The following is a 17,439-nucleotide window of genomic DNA, read 5'->3' as shown; positions in this document are numbered from 1 at the left end:
TCTATATATCATAAAAAAAATCACCTATTTGTGTACAATTCAATGAGTTTTAGTAACCTTACCAAGTGGTGCAACCATCACCACAAATCCTTTTTAGAACACTTTTATCCCCTCCAGTAAAGGTCCCTCATGTCTGTTTATAGTTAATCCTCATTTCTACCCCAGCATCAGACAACCACTAATCTATTTTCTTGTCTCTATAAATTTGCCTTTTCTGGACATTTCATACAAATGGAATCATACAGTATGTGGTCTCTTGTGTCTGGCTTCTTTCACTGAGCATAAGTGAGGCTCATTCATGTTGTGGGGCATGTTAGTAGTTCTTTTCACTGCTGAGTAGTATTCCATTGAATGGATGTACATTCACCAGTTATTGGACATTTAGGTTGTTTCCAGCGTTCTACTGTTCTGAATAACACTACTATGAATATTCATGCACAAGCCTTTATGTACGATAGGTTTTTATAATATTTCTTTTGGCTATATGCCTAGAAGTGCAATTGCTGGGTCCTATTGGAACTCTGTGCTTCACATTTTGAGAAGCTGCCAACCTGTTTTACAAAGTGGCTGCACCATTTTACATTCTCAGCAATGTATGAGGGTTTCCACTCCTCCACATTCTCACTGATACGTGTCATTGTCTGTTTTAGCTATTATAACCTGTTTAGTGGGTGTGAAATGATATTTCCTTGCATTTTCAATTTGCAGTTTTTGACTAATGATATTGAGCACCTTTTCATGTGCTTATTGTCCATTCATATATCTTCTTTGGTAAAATGTCTGTTCTTATCATTTACCCATCAAGTATTAAATCCTTTTTGATGTTATAGTATCTAGCATTATGTTCTTAATTTCATTTTTAGATTGTTCTATACTATATGCAAAAATATGATCAATTTTTGTATATTGATCTTATATCCTGTAGCCTGACTGTACTTGTTTGTTAATTCTAATAGTACTTTGTGGATTCTTCAGTATTTTCTACGTAGAAGATCATGTTATCTGAAAATAAAGTCAGTTTTACTTCTTTCTTTCCAATATGGGTGTCTTTCATTTCTTTTCTTGCCTTATTGCTGTGACTAGAATCTCTAGCACTGTTAAATAGAAGAGGTGAGAGTGGACACTCTCTCATCACTCCTGATCTTAGGTGGAAAGCAGTCAGTCTTTCATTATTTTAGTATAATGTTCATTGCAGGTTTTTTGTAGATGCCTTTTATCAGGCAACCAGGGGAGTAAATTCAATGCATCTTCCTCTCTAATAGCATGGATTTGAGCAACAAAAGCAGGCTCAACAGAAGAACCAGTATTTGAGCAACAAAAGCAGGCTCAACAGGAGAACCAGTCTTTCTGCACAGAGTGAATGGTGGTAGCTCAGGCACACCAACCAACCGATTTGTCCCCATTGACATTGACTTACCATTTACCTCAGCTACTAACCAAGTCAGGTATATTTTCCCTTGTTCTGTTGGCGTTCCCTGGGAAGACATTTACGGACAAAACAGTCTAGAGAGACCTGGATTCTCAGCTGGGCTTTGCACTGCTGAGTGGCGAGTCACCTCAGCCTTCTTAGGAGCCAATTTCCACATCAGTAAAACAGGAGCAATGACTCCTTTCCTGCTTGCCTTCCAGGTTCAAAGTTGCCAAAGCTGGTAGAAGAACTCCATAACTGATTTGAGGGATCACCATCATTTTTTAAGTGGTAGGAAACATGTCAAATTCATAGGAATAAAAATAATCTAGAGGGGCTTTCTCCTTTAATTTATTGAGAACCACAGACCTCTAGCCAATGCAGAGATCCTGTTAGTCCATCAAGATGCCTCCACTTGTGGAGAATGGCTGGACGTAGCCATGAAATGGAGAGGGAAGGAGGGCAGCTGAGAGAGAGGGAGGAGTCTGGAAAACTCGCATCAGAGGGCGCAGTGGTCACTGCCTCAGTCAGTGGTTGAATCCTTACTTCTTGGCCCCTCTCTCCCAGGACTGTGTCTGGCTGCCCGTAGGAGGAGTGTTCGATGGTGCACTGTATCCCAACCCGAGGCCACAAAATGCTCCCAATGGCAAAGGAATCTGAGAAGAGTGCGTGGCCCTCCTGTCAGCTGCATAAAGAGAGCCTCCCCCACCAAGTGTATCCAGGCCATTGCGGTGAGTCAGTGCCGGGTGTTGGTTGGGACCAAGCTGAATGGAAGGGAGAGAGAAATGGAAAAACATAGAACATGGGATCTCCTTACTTCTTCTGCTTCACCTTTTGGGCAACCAAATTGGGAGCTGTCCTCTCTCACAGGTAACCGTGCTATTTTCAGAGCAGAAAGAAAGGAACTTAAGAGACCACGTGTGAGGAACCTGGGGCCTCCACATAAACTGTTAATAACAACTGTTCCAGAATGAAACGTAAGCACTTGTGTTTGATGAATACATAGGATCGGCAAAAAGCAAGGTTACCCAGAGAGGGAAATCCTCCAAAAGAGTCATGACCTCTAAACCCTGTGAGAAAGAAGCTTGTTCTGGTCACATTGCCATATCACATGGCTGGGGCAGGGCCTGCCAGGGTGCTGGGCATTAGAAAGACTCTTGTCCAAGACACTTTCAGAGAGAGAGAAAAGGGTATCATGACTTGTATATGATTTATGATTCCTTTTATTTTTTGAGATGTAAGATCTACTGAAATAATTTTTACCCATTCATTCAACAAATATATTCTGTGTACCTGCCATGTGCTATAATCATGTGTACTCAACTCCAGCAGAGTGGATAATTTATGTAGAAGTTCCCAAGGCAACTTCATGGGATTATCTTATAAATACAATGGAGTTATTAGAATAGTACTTAGGGAAAAATCTAGTTTAATCAATGTTTTAGGCTATTATTTTACAACTATTACCTGCATACAAACAGTACCAGTGGCTGGGTGCAGTGGCTCATGCCTGTAATTTCAGCACTTTGGGAGGCCGAGGTGGGAGGATAAACTGAGGTCAGTAGTTCAAAACCAGCCTGGCCAACATGGCAAAACCCCATCTCTACTAAAAATACAACAATTAGCTGGGTGTGGTGGCACATGCCTGTAATCCCAGCCACTTACAAGGCTGAGGCAGGTGAATCACTTGAATCCGGGAGCGGGAGGTGGCAGTGAGCCAAGATCATGCCATTGCAGTCTAGCCTGGGTGATAAGAGTGAGACTCCATCTCAAAAAACAAAAACAAAACCAAAAAACCAGCACCACATCTCTTGCTTGTTTAAAATGCAGATTCCTAGGCTCTCTTCTAACCTACTCAATCTGAATATATGTGAAAGAAGCCACAAAATCTGCCTTTTAAAATAAGATCCTGTCTACGGCCATACCACCCTGAATGCATCCGATCTTGTCTGATCTCGGAAAATAAGATCCCTATTTAAAAGCGGTACTACATACCATTCATGCAAATAAAATTGAGATAGATTAAATGGTTAAAAATAAAATTTGTATTATTGAAAAACTAGGGGGCAGGTTAACTAGCAGAACTGTAGAGGAAATAGAAATCTCTTAAATGATGAACTAAATCATGAAACAGACATTCTAAAATACGGAAAATGTAATTCATAGCCCATAGAAAATATTTAAATAAAAAATTTAGAAAGCACCGGAATGAATGAATATGCACCAGCTCTGACACATGATTACTATTTACACTCTATAAAAGAATAACTCAAGGCCCAGCGCGGTGGCTCATGCCTGTAATCCTAGCACTTTGGAAGGCCAAGGCAGGTGGATCACGAGGTCAGGAGATCAAGACCATCCTGGCTAAGATGGGGAAACCCTGACTGTACTGAAAATACAAAATAAATAAATAAATAAATAAATGAGCTGGGCGTGGTGGCACACTCCTGTAGTCCCAGCTACTTGGGAGGCTGAGGCAAGAGAATCGCTTTAACTTGGGAGGTGGAGGTTGCGGTGAGCTGAGATGGCACCACTGCACTCCAGCCTGGGTGACTCCGTCTTGAAAAAAATAAATAAAATAACTCAAATTGGAAAAAATGTAAAATCATAGAAGGAAAATGATATGAACAGAGTTACTAGTAAGAGGGAATTCATGATTAATAAAAAATAGTTGTGAGATGTTCCCCGTACTAATCAGACCTGAGCAATTTGTTAGTACTCAAATTTTCTATAGTAATAACAGCTAACGAATGATAGTCTGCCCTGCTGGTGATTGGAGAGTGAAGCTGGTCCTCACGGGCAGTGCCATTCTGAGTTGGTATTATAAGTCTTCTGGAAGCAGAAAGGCAACAGCAGCCAGAGTCATGGGGAGAAACGTGCTCCTCATCTGGGGGATTCCACCCTCACGTGCCTACCCAAGGACACAAGTGGTCACAAGGAAAAATACTGAGGACAAAGATATTCATGAAAATACAATCTTCACAGGCAACAGTTAGAAATAAACCCAAGTGCTAGACATTGGGGGAAATTATTCAGTACACGATAGAACACCCACATTATGAGAAAACATTATGCTGTCAACAAAATCAATAAAGCCTCTGCAGAAGTTAGAAAATGTATCCAGTTTTAGATGAATAAGCAGTCCACAAAATATGATGTGTCCCGGGGGTCCCCACCACCTAGCTGCAGACTTGTACTGGTTGATGGCCTGTTAGGAACTAGGCCTCAGAGCAGGTAAGCGGCCAGCTAGTGACCCTGACTGCCTGAGCTCCACCTCCTGTCAGATCAGCGGCGGCATTAGATTCTCATAGGAGTGTGAACCCTATTGAGAACTGAGCATGCAAGGGATCTGGGTTGCACTGCCTGTGAGAATCCAATGCCTGATGACCTGAGGTGGAACAGTTTCATCCCAAAACCATTCCCCATCTGTCTGTAGAAAAATTACGTTCCCTGAAACTGGTCCTTGATGGCAAAAAAGTTGGGGACCGCTGATCTATCCCACATTGCAAACCAAAGAAATACGTAATCATGTGGGAAGCAATGTGCAGAAATGGAGGAACATGGTTTCTTATGATAATTTTAGGATCTCTTAATAACCATATTTTCTATCCAATAAAACAGAACTTAAATGAATATAGAGCAAAAATAGAAAGCATCTAGAACAAAAAACTTCAAATGTAGATGACTGTGAAGGGTGTGATCAGGAGAGTGACACAGGCAGGCAGAGGAGAAAGAGGGCAGGCGCTGGACTCAGGAGTTAGAGAGCTGGTGCTCACTGTCCCGAAACAGGAGTCCCTGGCTCTCACCATCTCTCATAGGAAGTGAGTGGATGTGATGGAAAGCGGACCCGTTTGACGACCCTTCCAGCCATGGAGACTTTCTGAGTCCTGAAGTCCCACTTGCCGGGTTTGGGTGAGTTTTCTGCTGAAGCCGGTCTGGCCTCTTTGCTTTCAGACAAACAAGGCCGATGCTGTGACCCTTGATGGTGGTTTGATATACGAAGCAGGCCTGGACCCCTACAAACTGCGACCTGTAGCAGCGGAAGTCTACGGGACTGAAGGAGGTGAGTTCTGCCTGGGGTCCCAGATGCCATAGTGGGCCCAGCCTGTGCCCTGAGCTCTGTGGATTGGGAGTTGGGGAACATGTGCAAGTGGAGTCTCGGTCACATCACACATGCAGGGAATGGAGTCGCTGGGCTCTGGGCCAGATGAAGGCTGTTTCTCCTGATGCTGACCCGTGACAGGAGGACACACGTGAGCTGCGAGGAAACTGCAGCATAGTGTTGCCCCTTCCCACGGAGACTTTGCAGGGTGGGTTGTTTTTGTCCCTCTTGTCCAGGCTAAGAGCTTTCAATTCCATCTGCCCCTTTGCAGAGCCACGAACCCACTATTATGCCGTGGCTGTGGTGAAGAAGGGCGGCCGCTTTCAGCTGAACGAACTACAAGGTCTGAAGTCCTGCCACACAGGCCTTCGCAGGACCGCTGGGTGGAATGTCCCTATAGGCATGCTTCGTCCATTCTTGAGCTGGATGGGTCCACCTGAGCCCATTGAGGCAGGTAAGATGGTTGAGGGATAGTGAGTGACCTCAGGCAGGGGGCTCTACTCCAGTTGTAAGCACAGACCACGCAGATCATGCAGGTGAAAGTGTGGGATGAATCAAGGTGGGGGTGAGACTGGTCGGCAGGATCCTGCCGGCAGGATCTGTTACTCCAGCAGCCCTTGGGAGGCACAGCTGAGTCTGCTGTCGGCAGAGGTGCATGTCTCGAGCTCCCAGCCCCAGGACAGAGGCTCTCCTGCAGGGGTGGAGGAAGGAGCCCTGCTCACGGGGACCTCAGGATGGGAGGTGTAACCCCCTGTGGCCAGGACTGGCTCACACTCTGTGGTCCACTTCTCTATGTTTAACAGCTGTGGCCAGGTTCTTCTCAGCCAGCTGTGTTCCCGGTGCAGATAAAGAACAGTTCCCCAACCTGTGTCGCCTGTGTGCGGGGACAGGGGAAAACAAATGTGCCTTCTCCTCCCAGGAACCGTACTTCGGCTACTCTGGTGCCTTCAAGTGAGTGACCCTGTCCCCTTCTCTTCAGTGGCCAAGTGTCCCGTGGCTTCAGGCCGGGAGGCTTTTTCTCTGGCCCCACACAAAGCCCAGCCTGCTCTCGGGGACCAGAGAGGAGGTCTGGTTCTCCTACTGCTGTGTGTCCCAAAAGAGTGCAGGCCTGCCCAGTGTGTGTTCCCCTCCAGCCTTCCGGGCCCACCCTTGCCCCCCACCTCTCACCAGCCCCACAGGCAGTCACTGTGGCTGTGGGCCCTCCTGTCACCTCAGAGAGCCCTGAATCCAACTTGGCTCCCGTGTTGTCCTGGGTTCCTCATACTAATTTCTGCCCCCTCCCTAACCACAGCAGGACTGAAGGCATCTTGTCATGAGATAGGCAGTCCTGGCTCCTGGTTGGGCAGGACGGCTGCAGTGTCCAGGCTGATGTCCTTCTACCCACCTGGGCCTCTCTCCACAGCTGAAGGACAGTGAGCAATGCCTGATTCGCCCCCATGCTCTGCCCCCACGCAGAGGCTGAGCTCCCCCTTTTCCTATTCTGTCTGCTGGTGCTAGGTGTTTTTGCAGAGGGAGGCCTCTGTGCTTCCCCACTGGCCAGGGCACACCTGCACACTCAGTCCTGAGGGAAAGAGTCAGACGAACAGGGATGCTAAGCCTTTACCCTCTTGGGTAGAGGCTTCAAAACTCTCTTGTATATAGAAAAAAAGTTTTGTCCTCTTAGCCCTCAAAGCAGAAGATGGGGGCCTCTGGACAGCACCTGAGCCCTTCTTCAGAATCCACTGGGAGGGAGCCCCTACCTTCCCAGCTGGGATGCCCCAAAGCCTCAGAGCCCTGCCCCACAGGGAGTGGAAACCCACAGGTGCTGAGTGCCAGGGTTGCTGTTCCACAGGGAGGGGCCGGGGAGGGGCTGCCCGTGCTTACCCCTGATGCTTTCTCTTTTCACAGGTGTCTGAGGGAGGGGGCTGGAGACGTGGCTTTTATCAGAGAGAGCACAGTGTTTGGTAAGAGCAGGGTAATGAGCTGTGGGTACCGCCCCCTTTTATCTTACCTGATCATGACTCTGACCTTTGAGCTAATTAGATTCTGAAGTTCATGGCAGACCATTTTCAAGATTCCTACAGGGCACAGCTCTGATTTTATGAGCTTTCATATTTTAAATGGTCACGTTTCTTTAAACCCCTGTGCCCACTGCCTTTCTCTTCCCCTCATAGACACCCACGCCAAGGTGCTTGGCAATGCGTCCTCCAAGACGTATGTGCTTGTGCAGAACATATCGTGCTGGTTTGTGTTTCTGGTTTCTGAGTTCACAGAGGTTTTAGCGAGCAATAGAACCCTGCTGCTCGGGTTTTCTGCTCAGCATTTTGTTTTAGAGGTTTATCGGTATTGTTGTATACGTGTCTAGCTCAGGGGTCCTAACAGTTGAGGAATGTTCCGTGGAATAAGTCCACATTGTACTTCTCTGTCACCATAGTGATGGACAGAGGTTGTGCTCTCTTTTCCTCTACCACATGTAGCCACATGACTGATACCTTCACCTGTGTTCCTTACTGTCCTCCTGGACAGTGTCCCTCCTGGACCTATACTAAAGCACAATTGATGAGTACGTAGAGGCTGAACACACTGCACCCAGGACCAGTGGACATAAGCCCACTACATTCCATGCAAGACCAATAGAGACAGAGGCAGAGCTACCGTATTCCACCAAGGACCACCAGAGAAAGCAACAGATATCCACATTCACTCAGGATCATCAGAGACACACCCCACATCCACCCAGGACCACCAGAGAAAGAGACAACACCCACATTCACCCAGGACCATCAGAGACAGACCCTGCATTCATCAGAGGCCACCAGAACCAGGCCTCCACATGCACCCAGGGCCACCAGAGACACACCCCACATGCACTCAGTATTGCTAGGCTGCTGTCTAGAAGGACAGTCTGCAAGTATTCTAATTTCCTCACAACTTCACTTAGAAGTATTTTTTGACTTTCATAGTTTTGTCCGAATGATGGTTGTAATGCAATAGATAGTTTGTTGTTGATTTTAATTTTCATTTCTCTGACATCTGGTGAGTTTGATCATCTCAACCTATTTGCTAGCAGTTTGGGCTTCCCTTTCTTATTTTGTGACATTTGACTACTTTTTAAATTGAATTTCACATCTTGTTTCTGCATGATTTTGATTCAAGGACAGAAGTTCCTTCTATCTAGGTATCAAACCATTGCTGATTTTAAACTTTAGTAAAATCTTTTCTCAGTCAAAAATCTGACAACGGTAGTCTTTGTTGATCAAAAATCCTTGATATTGATAAGGTCAAATCCATAAGCCTCGCCCTGTTGGTTTGTAGCTTTGAGGTCTTTCAAAGATGTCCTTCTTCACACCCAAATCATAATTATTTCCTACAATAAGATTTGAAGATCCCCTTCCTCATCTATGTATATGTGCTCTACCTAGAAAACCAGATATGGATTTGGCTTTTGCATTTTATCCCCTTTACAGTGAGGCAATTTTCCTTACAATAAAAACTATACAAAATTATCTTTTTTCTACTGATATGTGAAGCCAGTTCTACACCAAGTTTGTATATATCTGAGTGGACCAGTTTCTGAGCTATTTTGTTTCATTGGTGTATTTGCATTTTTTCTGCTTTTGGTATTGTGACTTACAATGGGTCTTACTATCTGGTGGAGAGAAGAGAGAGAGAGAGAGAGAGAAAGACAGAGAGAGCCAGTGAGAGGAAGAGAGAGAGAATGAGAGAGACCTCCTTCTCCCCTCTCACTTTATTATTCCTTTTCAAATATACTGAGTGAAAACTTCAGAATTACTTTGTTGAATTTCTGGAAATTTTGATTGGAATTGTATTGAATTTAAATTGTTCCATGAAAAATCAGCATATTTATAACATTAAGTTGTCCAGTCCATGGTGATGCTAAATTTCCCCCATTTGATCACACCTCTTTTTAGCTTCTTTGATAGAACTAAACTTTTTCCTTTATGGGTCTGATGTGTCTTTGTGGGAGGCTAATTATAAGCTACTTAACGGTTTTAGTTGCTATTGTAACATCTTACAGTCCATATTGGTTTCTATTTGGTTATTGTTAATGAGGATAACATCAGATTTTTGTAGGTTGCTCTTATAACTTATTACTCCTCTGAACTCCCTTTTTAGTTGTAGTAGTTTCTATTAGTTTTGTTGTTTTTTTTGTAGATAATTATATCATCTTTTTAAATAAGAGTTTGTCTTTTTCCTTCCAGTGTTTATATCTCCCATTTCTTTTGTAAATTGTGTGATCCAGTTATCTAGAATTGTGTTGGCATTGTAATAGTGGACATCCTTGCCTTGTTCCTGATTTTGCGGTGAACGTCTAAATTTTCTTCTTTTAGTAAGATTTTTGCTGTAGATATTTTGATTAATGGCATTTATCAAGTCAATAACTTATGGCCCAGCGTGGTGTCTCATCCTTGTAATCCTAGCACTTTAGGAGACTGAGGTGAGTGGATCACATGGGGTCAGGAGTTCGAGACCAGCCTGGCCAACAGGATGAAACCTCATCTTTACTAAAAATGCAAAAATTAGCTAGGCATGGTGGCGTGGGCTTGTAATCCCAGCTACTCGGGAGGCTGAGGCAGGAGAATCTCTTGACTCCAGGAGATGGAGGCTGCAGTGAGCTGAGACTGCACCACTGCATTCCAGGCTGGGCAACAGAGTGATACTCAGTCTTCAAACAAACAAATAAACAAACTAACAAAAAGGTTACCAGTTCTATCTATTACTATTTTTCTGAGACTGAAAAAAAAAATACATACACACACACAAATAGATGTTGAACACATAAACAGTCCTTCTGCATCTATTGAGATGAAGATGATCTCATGGTTTTCTTCCATTAAATGCAGATTACTTTAGTTTTTTTTTGATGTTCAGCCATTCTTTTGTTATAGAATAAACTGATAAGCCTTCATCCCAATCTGTTAGTTTTTAAAATACTCTGTGAGACTGAGTTAGCTAATTCATTATTTATAATTTTTGCATTTATGTTTGTAAGTAAAATAAACCTTTAATTCTTCCCTCCTGTACTTTCTCTAATTTTGACATCAAGGTTGTACTAATCTCATAAAATGACTCGGACAAGTTTTTTATCACCCTACACATTCTGAAGCAATTTATGTATGATATTCCACATTTGCCTGAACTCACTCACAAAACCATTCTTTCCCTTCTTTTGATATACTCAGTGTTGGAAAGTGACTCACCTTCCTGCCTTATTTCCTGCCTTATCAACATTTTTGTCATTTTTATTCTTCCCTGAGATGTGGGTAAGGGAGTAACCCTTGGTGGCCTCCTGGGCTTGTCTCTACAAAGTGACTTTTCCAGGCAGAGATGCTGCAGAAACAGACGGATCTGGTTCGTTCTTTCTGACCTGCAGGGGAACCCCAGGGCTCCCTAAGTGATTTAGGATGAGGATCACACTTCGGCTGCCCCCTGAGGCTTTTGGGGCACTACCTTTACCTTTCTGAGTGTTCTGGAGCAAATCCCTGCCTTTCTGACCCTCGGTTTTGTCAGTTGTGCAAGATGTCTCCCCAAACTCAAAATTCTGTGGGGAGAAGGAGAACTACAGTTCGTGGTTACTGCTGGAGTTGGCTCATCTAGGCTCCCTCCCACCTCCCCTTCCCTGCAGAGGACCTGTCAGACCCGGCTGAAAGGGACAAGTATGAGCTGCTCTGCCCAGACAATACTCGGAAGCCAGTGGACAAGTTCAAGGAGTGCCACCTGGCGCGGGTCCCTTCTCATGCCGTTGTGGCACGAAGTGTGAATGGCAAGGAGGACGCCATCTGGGAGCTTCTCCGCCAGGCACAGGTATCTTCACCCACAGTCCTCCCCACTTGCTTGGATTTGGGGGGCGGGGGGCAAGGTTCCTTACTTCCCTGACTTCTGCCACTCTGGAAGTCCTGTAGCCTTGCTGCAGGATAGCACACTAATGCATTGGGCTGCTTGCCCAGGCTGTACTCTGGACAGCAGAAGCAATGAAACTCCTCTGCCACACTGACTGACAGCGTCTTATCATGGGAGCAGAAGCAGGGGGTGGTCGATGCAATCTTCTCAGGGCCCTAAGGTGCTTGAACCTCAGCAGCTCTTCAAAGAATGAGCCATAGCTGCTGGGTCTCCGGGATGGCACGAGTCCCTCTGCAGGAGGGTCGCAACGGAGGCTCCTGCTCTCAGTTAGAATGATCCCAAAGCTCCAGATACTCTTTTTTAACATCTTTTTTGTTTCCTCCATATTTACCATTGACACCATCATTCTATTTTTTCTTAATTAGGAGAAGTTTGGAAAGGACAAGTCACCAGTGTTCCAGCTCTTTGGCTCCCCGAGAGGGCAGAAGGATCTGCTGTTCAAGGACTCCGCCATCGGGTTTTCAAGGATCCCCCCGAGGATAGATTCTGGGCTGTACCTTGGCTCCGGCTACTTGACTGCCATCCAGAACTTGAGGGAAAGTGAGTGAGCCCAGGAGAGTCCTGAGGGCCGCCTGGTGCGGTCTTCTACTTCCCAGCAGGTGGCCCTACTTTGTGGCAGTCACTGCTTTTCCTAGCCACTGTGGGGTCATCGTGGAGGTCTGATGCAGGTGTAGGTGTCTTCTGTGAATTAGGTCAGGTGTCTCTAAGAGAATAGTCTGGCCACCCGATCAGTGCACACCAGGCTCCCCAGGCTTGGCAGAAAAATCAGTTTGCCTCCTATTAAGTGAGAAACATGAACATGAACCAAGAGAACCAGGACCCCTTCTGGATGAATCCGGCGGTCTGGTGGAACACCCCCACTCCCCAGGCCCAGGCCTTGAACTTAGTTGGGGACACCATGGTGGGGGAACTCAGCTATGGCTCCTCCTCTGATGGGGGGCTGGGAGTGGGAGTCTGGGGGAACCCAGAGGCTACACTGTAGTTATTGATGGTGATTGCAGGTATTAGGGGAAGTCAGGGCTGGGCTCAAGGTCCCCTAGGCCATCTCTTGGGGCTGTCACTGGTCTCTGGGTCATGGAGCTTTTATCCTTAGAGACAGACACAATAGGCACCTCCTGACACTAAAGATTAATGAATAGATTAGAATCCAGGGAACTTCTCCAAAGGAACAGAAACGGGAAACACAGGGAGCTCTGTGGGCCTGAAGAAGGGGCTTGGAGCTGAGAAGTGGAGGAGGAGAGGGCATGGGTCCACACGTCCATACATCTACTGTAGCTCCTGTCCTGGGGGGGTCTGGGCAGGACCCTGACTCTGGGGAGGTTGGACAACCTGGCAAGGTTCAGGTTGCCTGGCCAACCTGCGGTCTTCCCTCTGGCAGGTGAGGAGGAGGTGGCTGCCCGGCGTGCGCGGGTCGTGTGGTGTGCAGTGGGCGAGGAGGAGCTGCACAAGTGTAACCAGTGGAGTGCCCTGAGCAAAGGCAATGTGAACTGCTCCTTGGCCTCCACTACGGATGACTGCATCGCCCTGGTGCTGGTAGGGGGCTCCGTCCCAGGGGTGGGCGGCTGGCCCTGTGGAAGACCCAGGGCCTGAGCATGTGCTTAAAGTGAAGTCAGCAGTCAAAGAGGTCACAGGGGCCCAGATGAGGCAGGGACACCTGGAGAGGTGTGCTCAGGGGCATGCACCGTTTTAGGTTCAAAAAGCAGTTTCCTGTGGGTTTCCCACTCCTCTGATTACAAGAACAACTCAGGATTATTGTAAAGAATTTGGAAAATATGGAAAGGTATGATGTTAAAACAAAACAACAACAACCCCCCCAAACCACCTGTGATCTCACACAGAGGGACAGACATGGTTAAAATCTGGCTAATTCTCCATTCCAGTATTTCTCTGTGTCTCTACAGATATGCATACAACAATAATGAAGTGTTTCAGTTATGTCGTTTTTAAGCCCTTTTCACTAAACAGCATATAATGGACATTCTTCCACATGAATGTTTACTCTTAGAAAACATTATTATTATTATTATTTTTTAAAGAGACAGATTCTTGATCTGTCACCCAGGCTGGAGTGCAGTGGTACTACCACAGTTCACTGCAGACTGGAACTCTTGGGCTCAAGTCATCCTCCCATGTTAGCCTCCCAAGTAGCTGGGGCTACAGGCACATGCCACCATGCCTGCATTACTATTATTATTATTATTATTGCAGCTATAGAGTCTCGCTTTGTTGCCCAGGCTCGTCTCGAACTCCTGGGCTCAAGCAATCTTCCTGCTTCGGCCTCCCAACGTGCTGGGATTACAGGTGTGAGCCATAGCACTCAGACAAAAACATTTTTTAAACAAGCTTCCAGGGTATCTTTTATGTGAATATGGCTCAGTTTAGTCATGCCCCCATTCCTCTTTGTCCCTTACTTTGCTATTATCAATAACCCTGTGGTGAGCATTCTTGAGTAGAGATCTTTGTCCACATCTCTATTTTTAATATAGTTGTAAAAAGTATTACTGGGCCAAAGAGGGCATTTCGTACTCCTGATGAGTCCATGACCCTGTGTTGTAGTCTGGACTTGTTCGTTCTGGTGGTGGGCCAATATGACGGCTTCAGCTTCTGTGTTGCACAACTTCTGTGTAGCGCTTGGAGTGCAATGAGTTCAGATTAGATGAAGCCAGCTCTTCCCATCTGTGTCTTCAGTGAGTGAGACTGCTCCAGGGGGGTGTCCCCAAAGTGCCAGGGGCACAGAAAAGGTTTTGCTCACAGAACAGAGGATTAGTGCAAGCTGTGCCTGGTCTTTCCAGTTGAATTGACAGCCCAGAAAGCAGGCAGGGCTGCGAGAGAATTAGAGGTGCACATGGTGTTCCCTCTGGGTGCTTGGTTCGAACAATCCATCTCTTTCTGCTATTTCACTGGTCACCTGACAGAAAACCATTCCCTCAGAGAGCTGTATAGACAGGCAGGATGAGATGCAGCCTCCCTGTGGTGCTGGAGATCTGCTCTGTCTTTGCAGAAAGGAGAAGCTGATGCCATGAGTTTGGATGGAGGATATGTGTACACTGCAGGCAAATGTGGTTTGGTGCCTGTCCTGGCAGAGAACTACAGTAAGTGGAGTTAGCATTCTCTGGTGTATTCCCTCTGGGTCATGGGAGTGGGGCAATGAGTAATCCCATTCGGTGAATGCAGGTGAAACGTTATGATGGACAGATACATTCAAAAGGGAGAATCAGGGAAAGAAGAAGGGAAAGGGGCCCTGTTATCCACAAAGGCCTATTGTGTTGAGAACTAACAAGGGACAGATTGGTTTTATCTTCTTAATTTTTCAGAAGATCTTTGTGAATTATACAAACAGAAAAGTGCACATAAATGTACAACTCATTACACTTCACACACTATACAGTCCATGCACCCTCGGGCCCGGATCAAACACTGCGCAAGTTTCAGAAGCCCCCTGTGTCCTCCTGTCCCCAGCCCCCTTACTCCTACAAGGGAAGCCTCTCTCCTGATTTCTGAGGGCGCAGGTCTAAGTTTGTCTATGTTTTAAACTTCATGTTAAAGGAGTTGCACAGCATGTGTGTGTGTGTTTTTTTGTCTGGTTTCTCTTGCTCATCTTTATGCATTTCATTCACCTAAGCGTGTAGTTGCAGACTGTTCAGTCTCGTCACTGTGTGAGTCTACTGTGATTATTCAGTCATTTGAGTGTGAATGGGCATTTGAGTAGTTTCCAGTTGGTGGCTGTTGTGAGCAGTGCTGCTGTGAATCTCTGTGCCATGTCTTTTGGTGAACACATAGACGCATTTCTCCTGCATGGAACTGCTGGGACGGTCTGTTTGGATTTGATTCTGCATCATTGAGATTTAAAAGTTTGTGGCTTCTCACTACATCTGAATGGATAATGATGTCTTGCTTGTCTTTATTCTTCCAGACCCCCAACAAAGCAGTGACCCTGATCCTAACTGTGTGGATAGACCTGTGGAAGGTGAGTTGGCATTAGCCACTTTCAGGGTCAAGGATAAGTTCTTGTTGCTGGAAGAGGAAGTGGCAAGAACTGTAAAAAATAGAAAGAATTGTAGCCCTAGAAGCTATAGAGCTTCTACGAGCCATAATTTTAATGGTGCAAATAATTCACAGAGGAATAGTTCCAATGAATGTTTATATTGACCTTCACACTTGGCAAAGAACATCCATATAGTCCCTCATTGTGTCCTGGTCATGGAGTAGGGAGTGCTACTTCCCCCGCTTCATGGGGATGAGGAAACAGTGGCACTGACAGACCCCAAGTGCCCAGGATCTCACTCACAAGCCACAGGTAATACTGTGGTAGATCCTGGTCTTGACCCAGGGTCCCTCGTGTCAAATCCAGTGCTCTGTGCACCACACCCCCTGCCCATCAGAGCTGGTGCTTGCTCAGTTTCAGAAGAGACTTGCCCTTGGTGGGTGTCTGTCAGATGCATTCTTTCAGGAGGACAATGGCAACCATGTTGAGTTCAACCAGTACAGGGCTGGTTCAGACTCACTGCAGGGCGGTCCCTGGAGAAATGCGCCCCTGCACCCACACAGCAGTTACTCGGCTGGATGTCGGTGCTCTTGCCTGATGCACACTGTGGTTGGTGATTTATGTACTGTTGGGGTCACTCTTGTTGTTTATAGTGTTTGTTGCTTTAGAAGCTTACACTGAGACACGTTGCTGGTTTGTAACTCAGGGACATTGTGTGGCTGGTTGAAGACAGTCCCCTGTAATCACTAAAAGAATCAGCTTTTCTTACTGTTTTATTTCATAGCTCAGATCAATCTTGCCTTAACATAAGGCAGCAGCTTATGCTTTCTCGGTCTACCTGAAAAGGCCAGTTCTTTGTGGGAATCATTGCCTGGTGATGCTTCGTGGCCTGTTTTGGCCTGGGCTGCAGTCAGCTCCACTGGAATCCATATGCTGGGCCTCCTGGAGGTTAAGACTTGTTTTTCTGTCATCTGTTATGCCAGGATATCTTGCTGTGGCGGTGGTTAGGAGTTCAGACACTGGCCTTACGTGGAACTCTCTGAAAGGCAGGAAGTCCTGCCACACAGCCGTGGACAGGACTGCAGGCTGGAACATCCCCATAGGCCTGCTCTTCAACCAGACGGGCTCCTGCAAATTTGGTAAGGAGTCCCAAAGGTGCGGTGGGTGGGCCACCCTGGGGGGTAGGCACATTGTGCTGTGGAACCTTAGCAAAGGGAAGGGAGGGATTTGCAGGCTGATAGTGGCCTGCAGGCCTCTTCTGGCATAAGGAAATTCCCCCTGTGGTTGCCCCCTGGAGGCGTGGGTGCACTGGGGGTTTCCCTGCACAGCACTTCCCATGCCCACTCACCCTACCCCAAGATTAAAGATCAGAATATCTGCCTATTTCGCTGCACCCTAAGAATAAATGCAAGCTCCAAGATGTAGAAATGGTTTTTAGCTCATGGAGCTCCAGACCTAAATTCCTCTCAAACTCTGGCTTCTTAGCTTGGGGAAATGTGTCTGCCTGCCTCATGAAAGGTGACTCCTGTTACTAAGCAAAACTGACTGCTTACTCTACACAGCAAAGGAGCCTGAATAAGACCTCAAGAGTCAGGCTCCACCTGCTTCTAGAGTTTTCTCTCCCCACCACACCCCGCACTCATCTTAGTCAGCATAAGCCATGCCCTGCCTGCTGCGGGCCCTGTAGCGTGGTGTGTAGCACATCCTTAATGAGACTCCCCTCTTGTATGGCCGTCTCCTAGAGCAGGGGCTCCACTGCATGGGTTTTGATCCTGATTGGGGCACGCTTTCATGTGGCTCTGCTCCTCACTAGCTCCATGGTAGCCTCTGAGCTGTAGGGAAACTGCCAGGATGGGGTGGGAACCCCCAACTTTTCTGGAGGTTGACACATAGTGTGGTTCTTCCAGCAGCAGGGGTTGTGGGAGTCTGATAATGGGTGACATTTGCTCAGTGGGGCAGAGCTTTCTTGTCACCTTTGTTTATTCTTTTTTGGGTTAAATCATACAATGAGTGAATTCAGATCAGGTTCAGCTGCAAGGAACA

At 46.4% G+C, this 17,439-nt stretch overlaps 1 protein-coding gene across 1 annotated transcript in view; it reads left to right on the top strand.

Moving 5' to 3' along the window:
- Nucleotides 1-17,439, top strand: part of LTF (lactotransferrin) — a 29,316-nt gene that overhangs the window by 3,302 nt on the left and 8,575 nt on the right. The window contains exons 2-12 of the mRNA XM_033204937.1: nt 1,976-2,139; nt 5,363-5,471; nt 5,782-5,964; nt 6,314-6,461; nt 7,398-7,453; nt 11,137-11,315; nt 11,777-11,951; nt 12,790-12,944; nt 14,413-14,503; nt 15,325-15,378; nt 16,380-16,535. Of these exons, the coding sequence (XP_033060828.1) occupies nt 1,976-2,139; nt 5,363-5,471; nt 5,782-5,964; nt 6,314-6,461; nt 7,398-7,453; nt 11,137-11,315; nt 11,777-11,951; nt 12,790-12,944; nt 14,413-14,503; nt 15,325-15,378; nt 16,380-16,535 (1,470 nt within the window). The remainder of the gene's footprint in view (nt 1-1,975; nt 2,140-5,362; nt 5,472-5,781; nt 5,965-6,313; nt 6,462-7,397; nt 7,454-11,136; nt 11,316-11,776; nt 11,952-12,789; nt 12,945-14,412; nt 14,504-15,324; nt 15,379-16,379; nt 16,536-17,439) is intronic.

This window comes from Trachypithecus francoisi, unplaced genomic scaffold (assembly GCF_009764315.1).
Source record: "Trachypithecus francoisi isolate TF-2019V2 unplaced genomic scaffold, Tfra_2.0 Lachesis_group0, whole genome shotgun sequence".
Lineage (NCBI taxonomy): Eukaryota > Metazoa > Chordata > Mammalia > Primates > Cercopithecidae > Trachypithecus > Trachypithecus francoisi.
The sequence above is the reverse complement of the archived record's forward strand: the minus strand, read 5'-3'. Positions and strand labels throughout refer to the sequence as shown.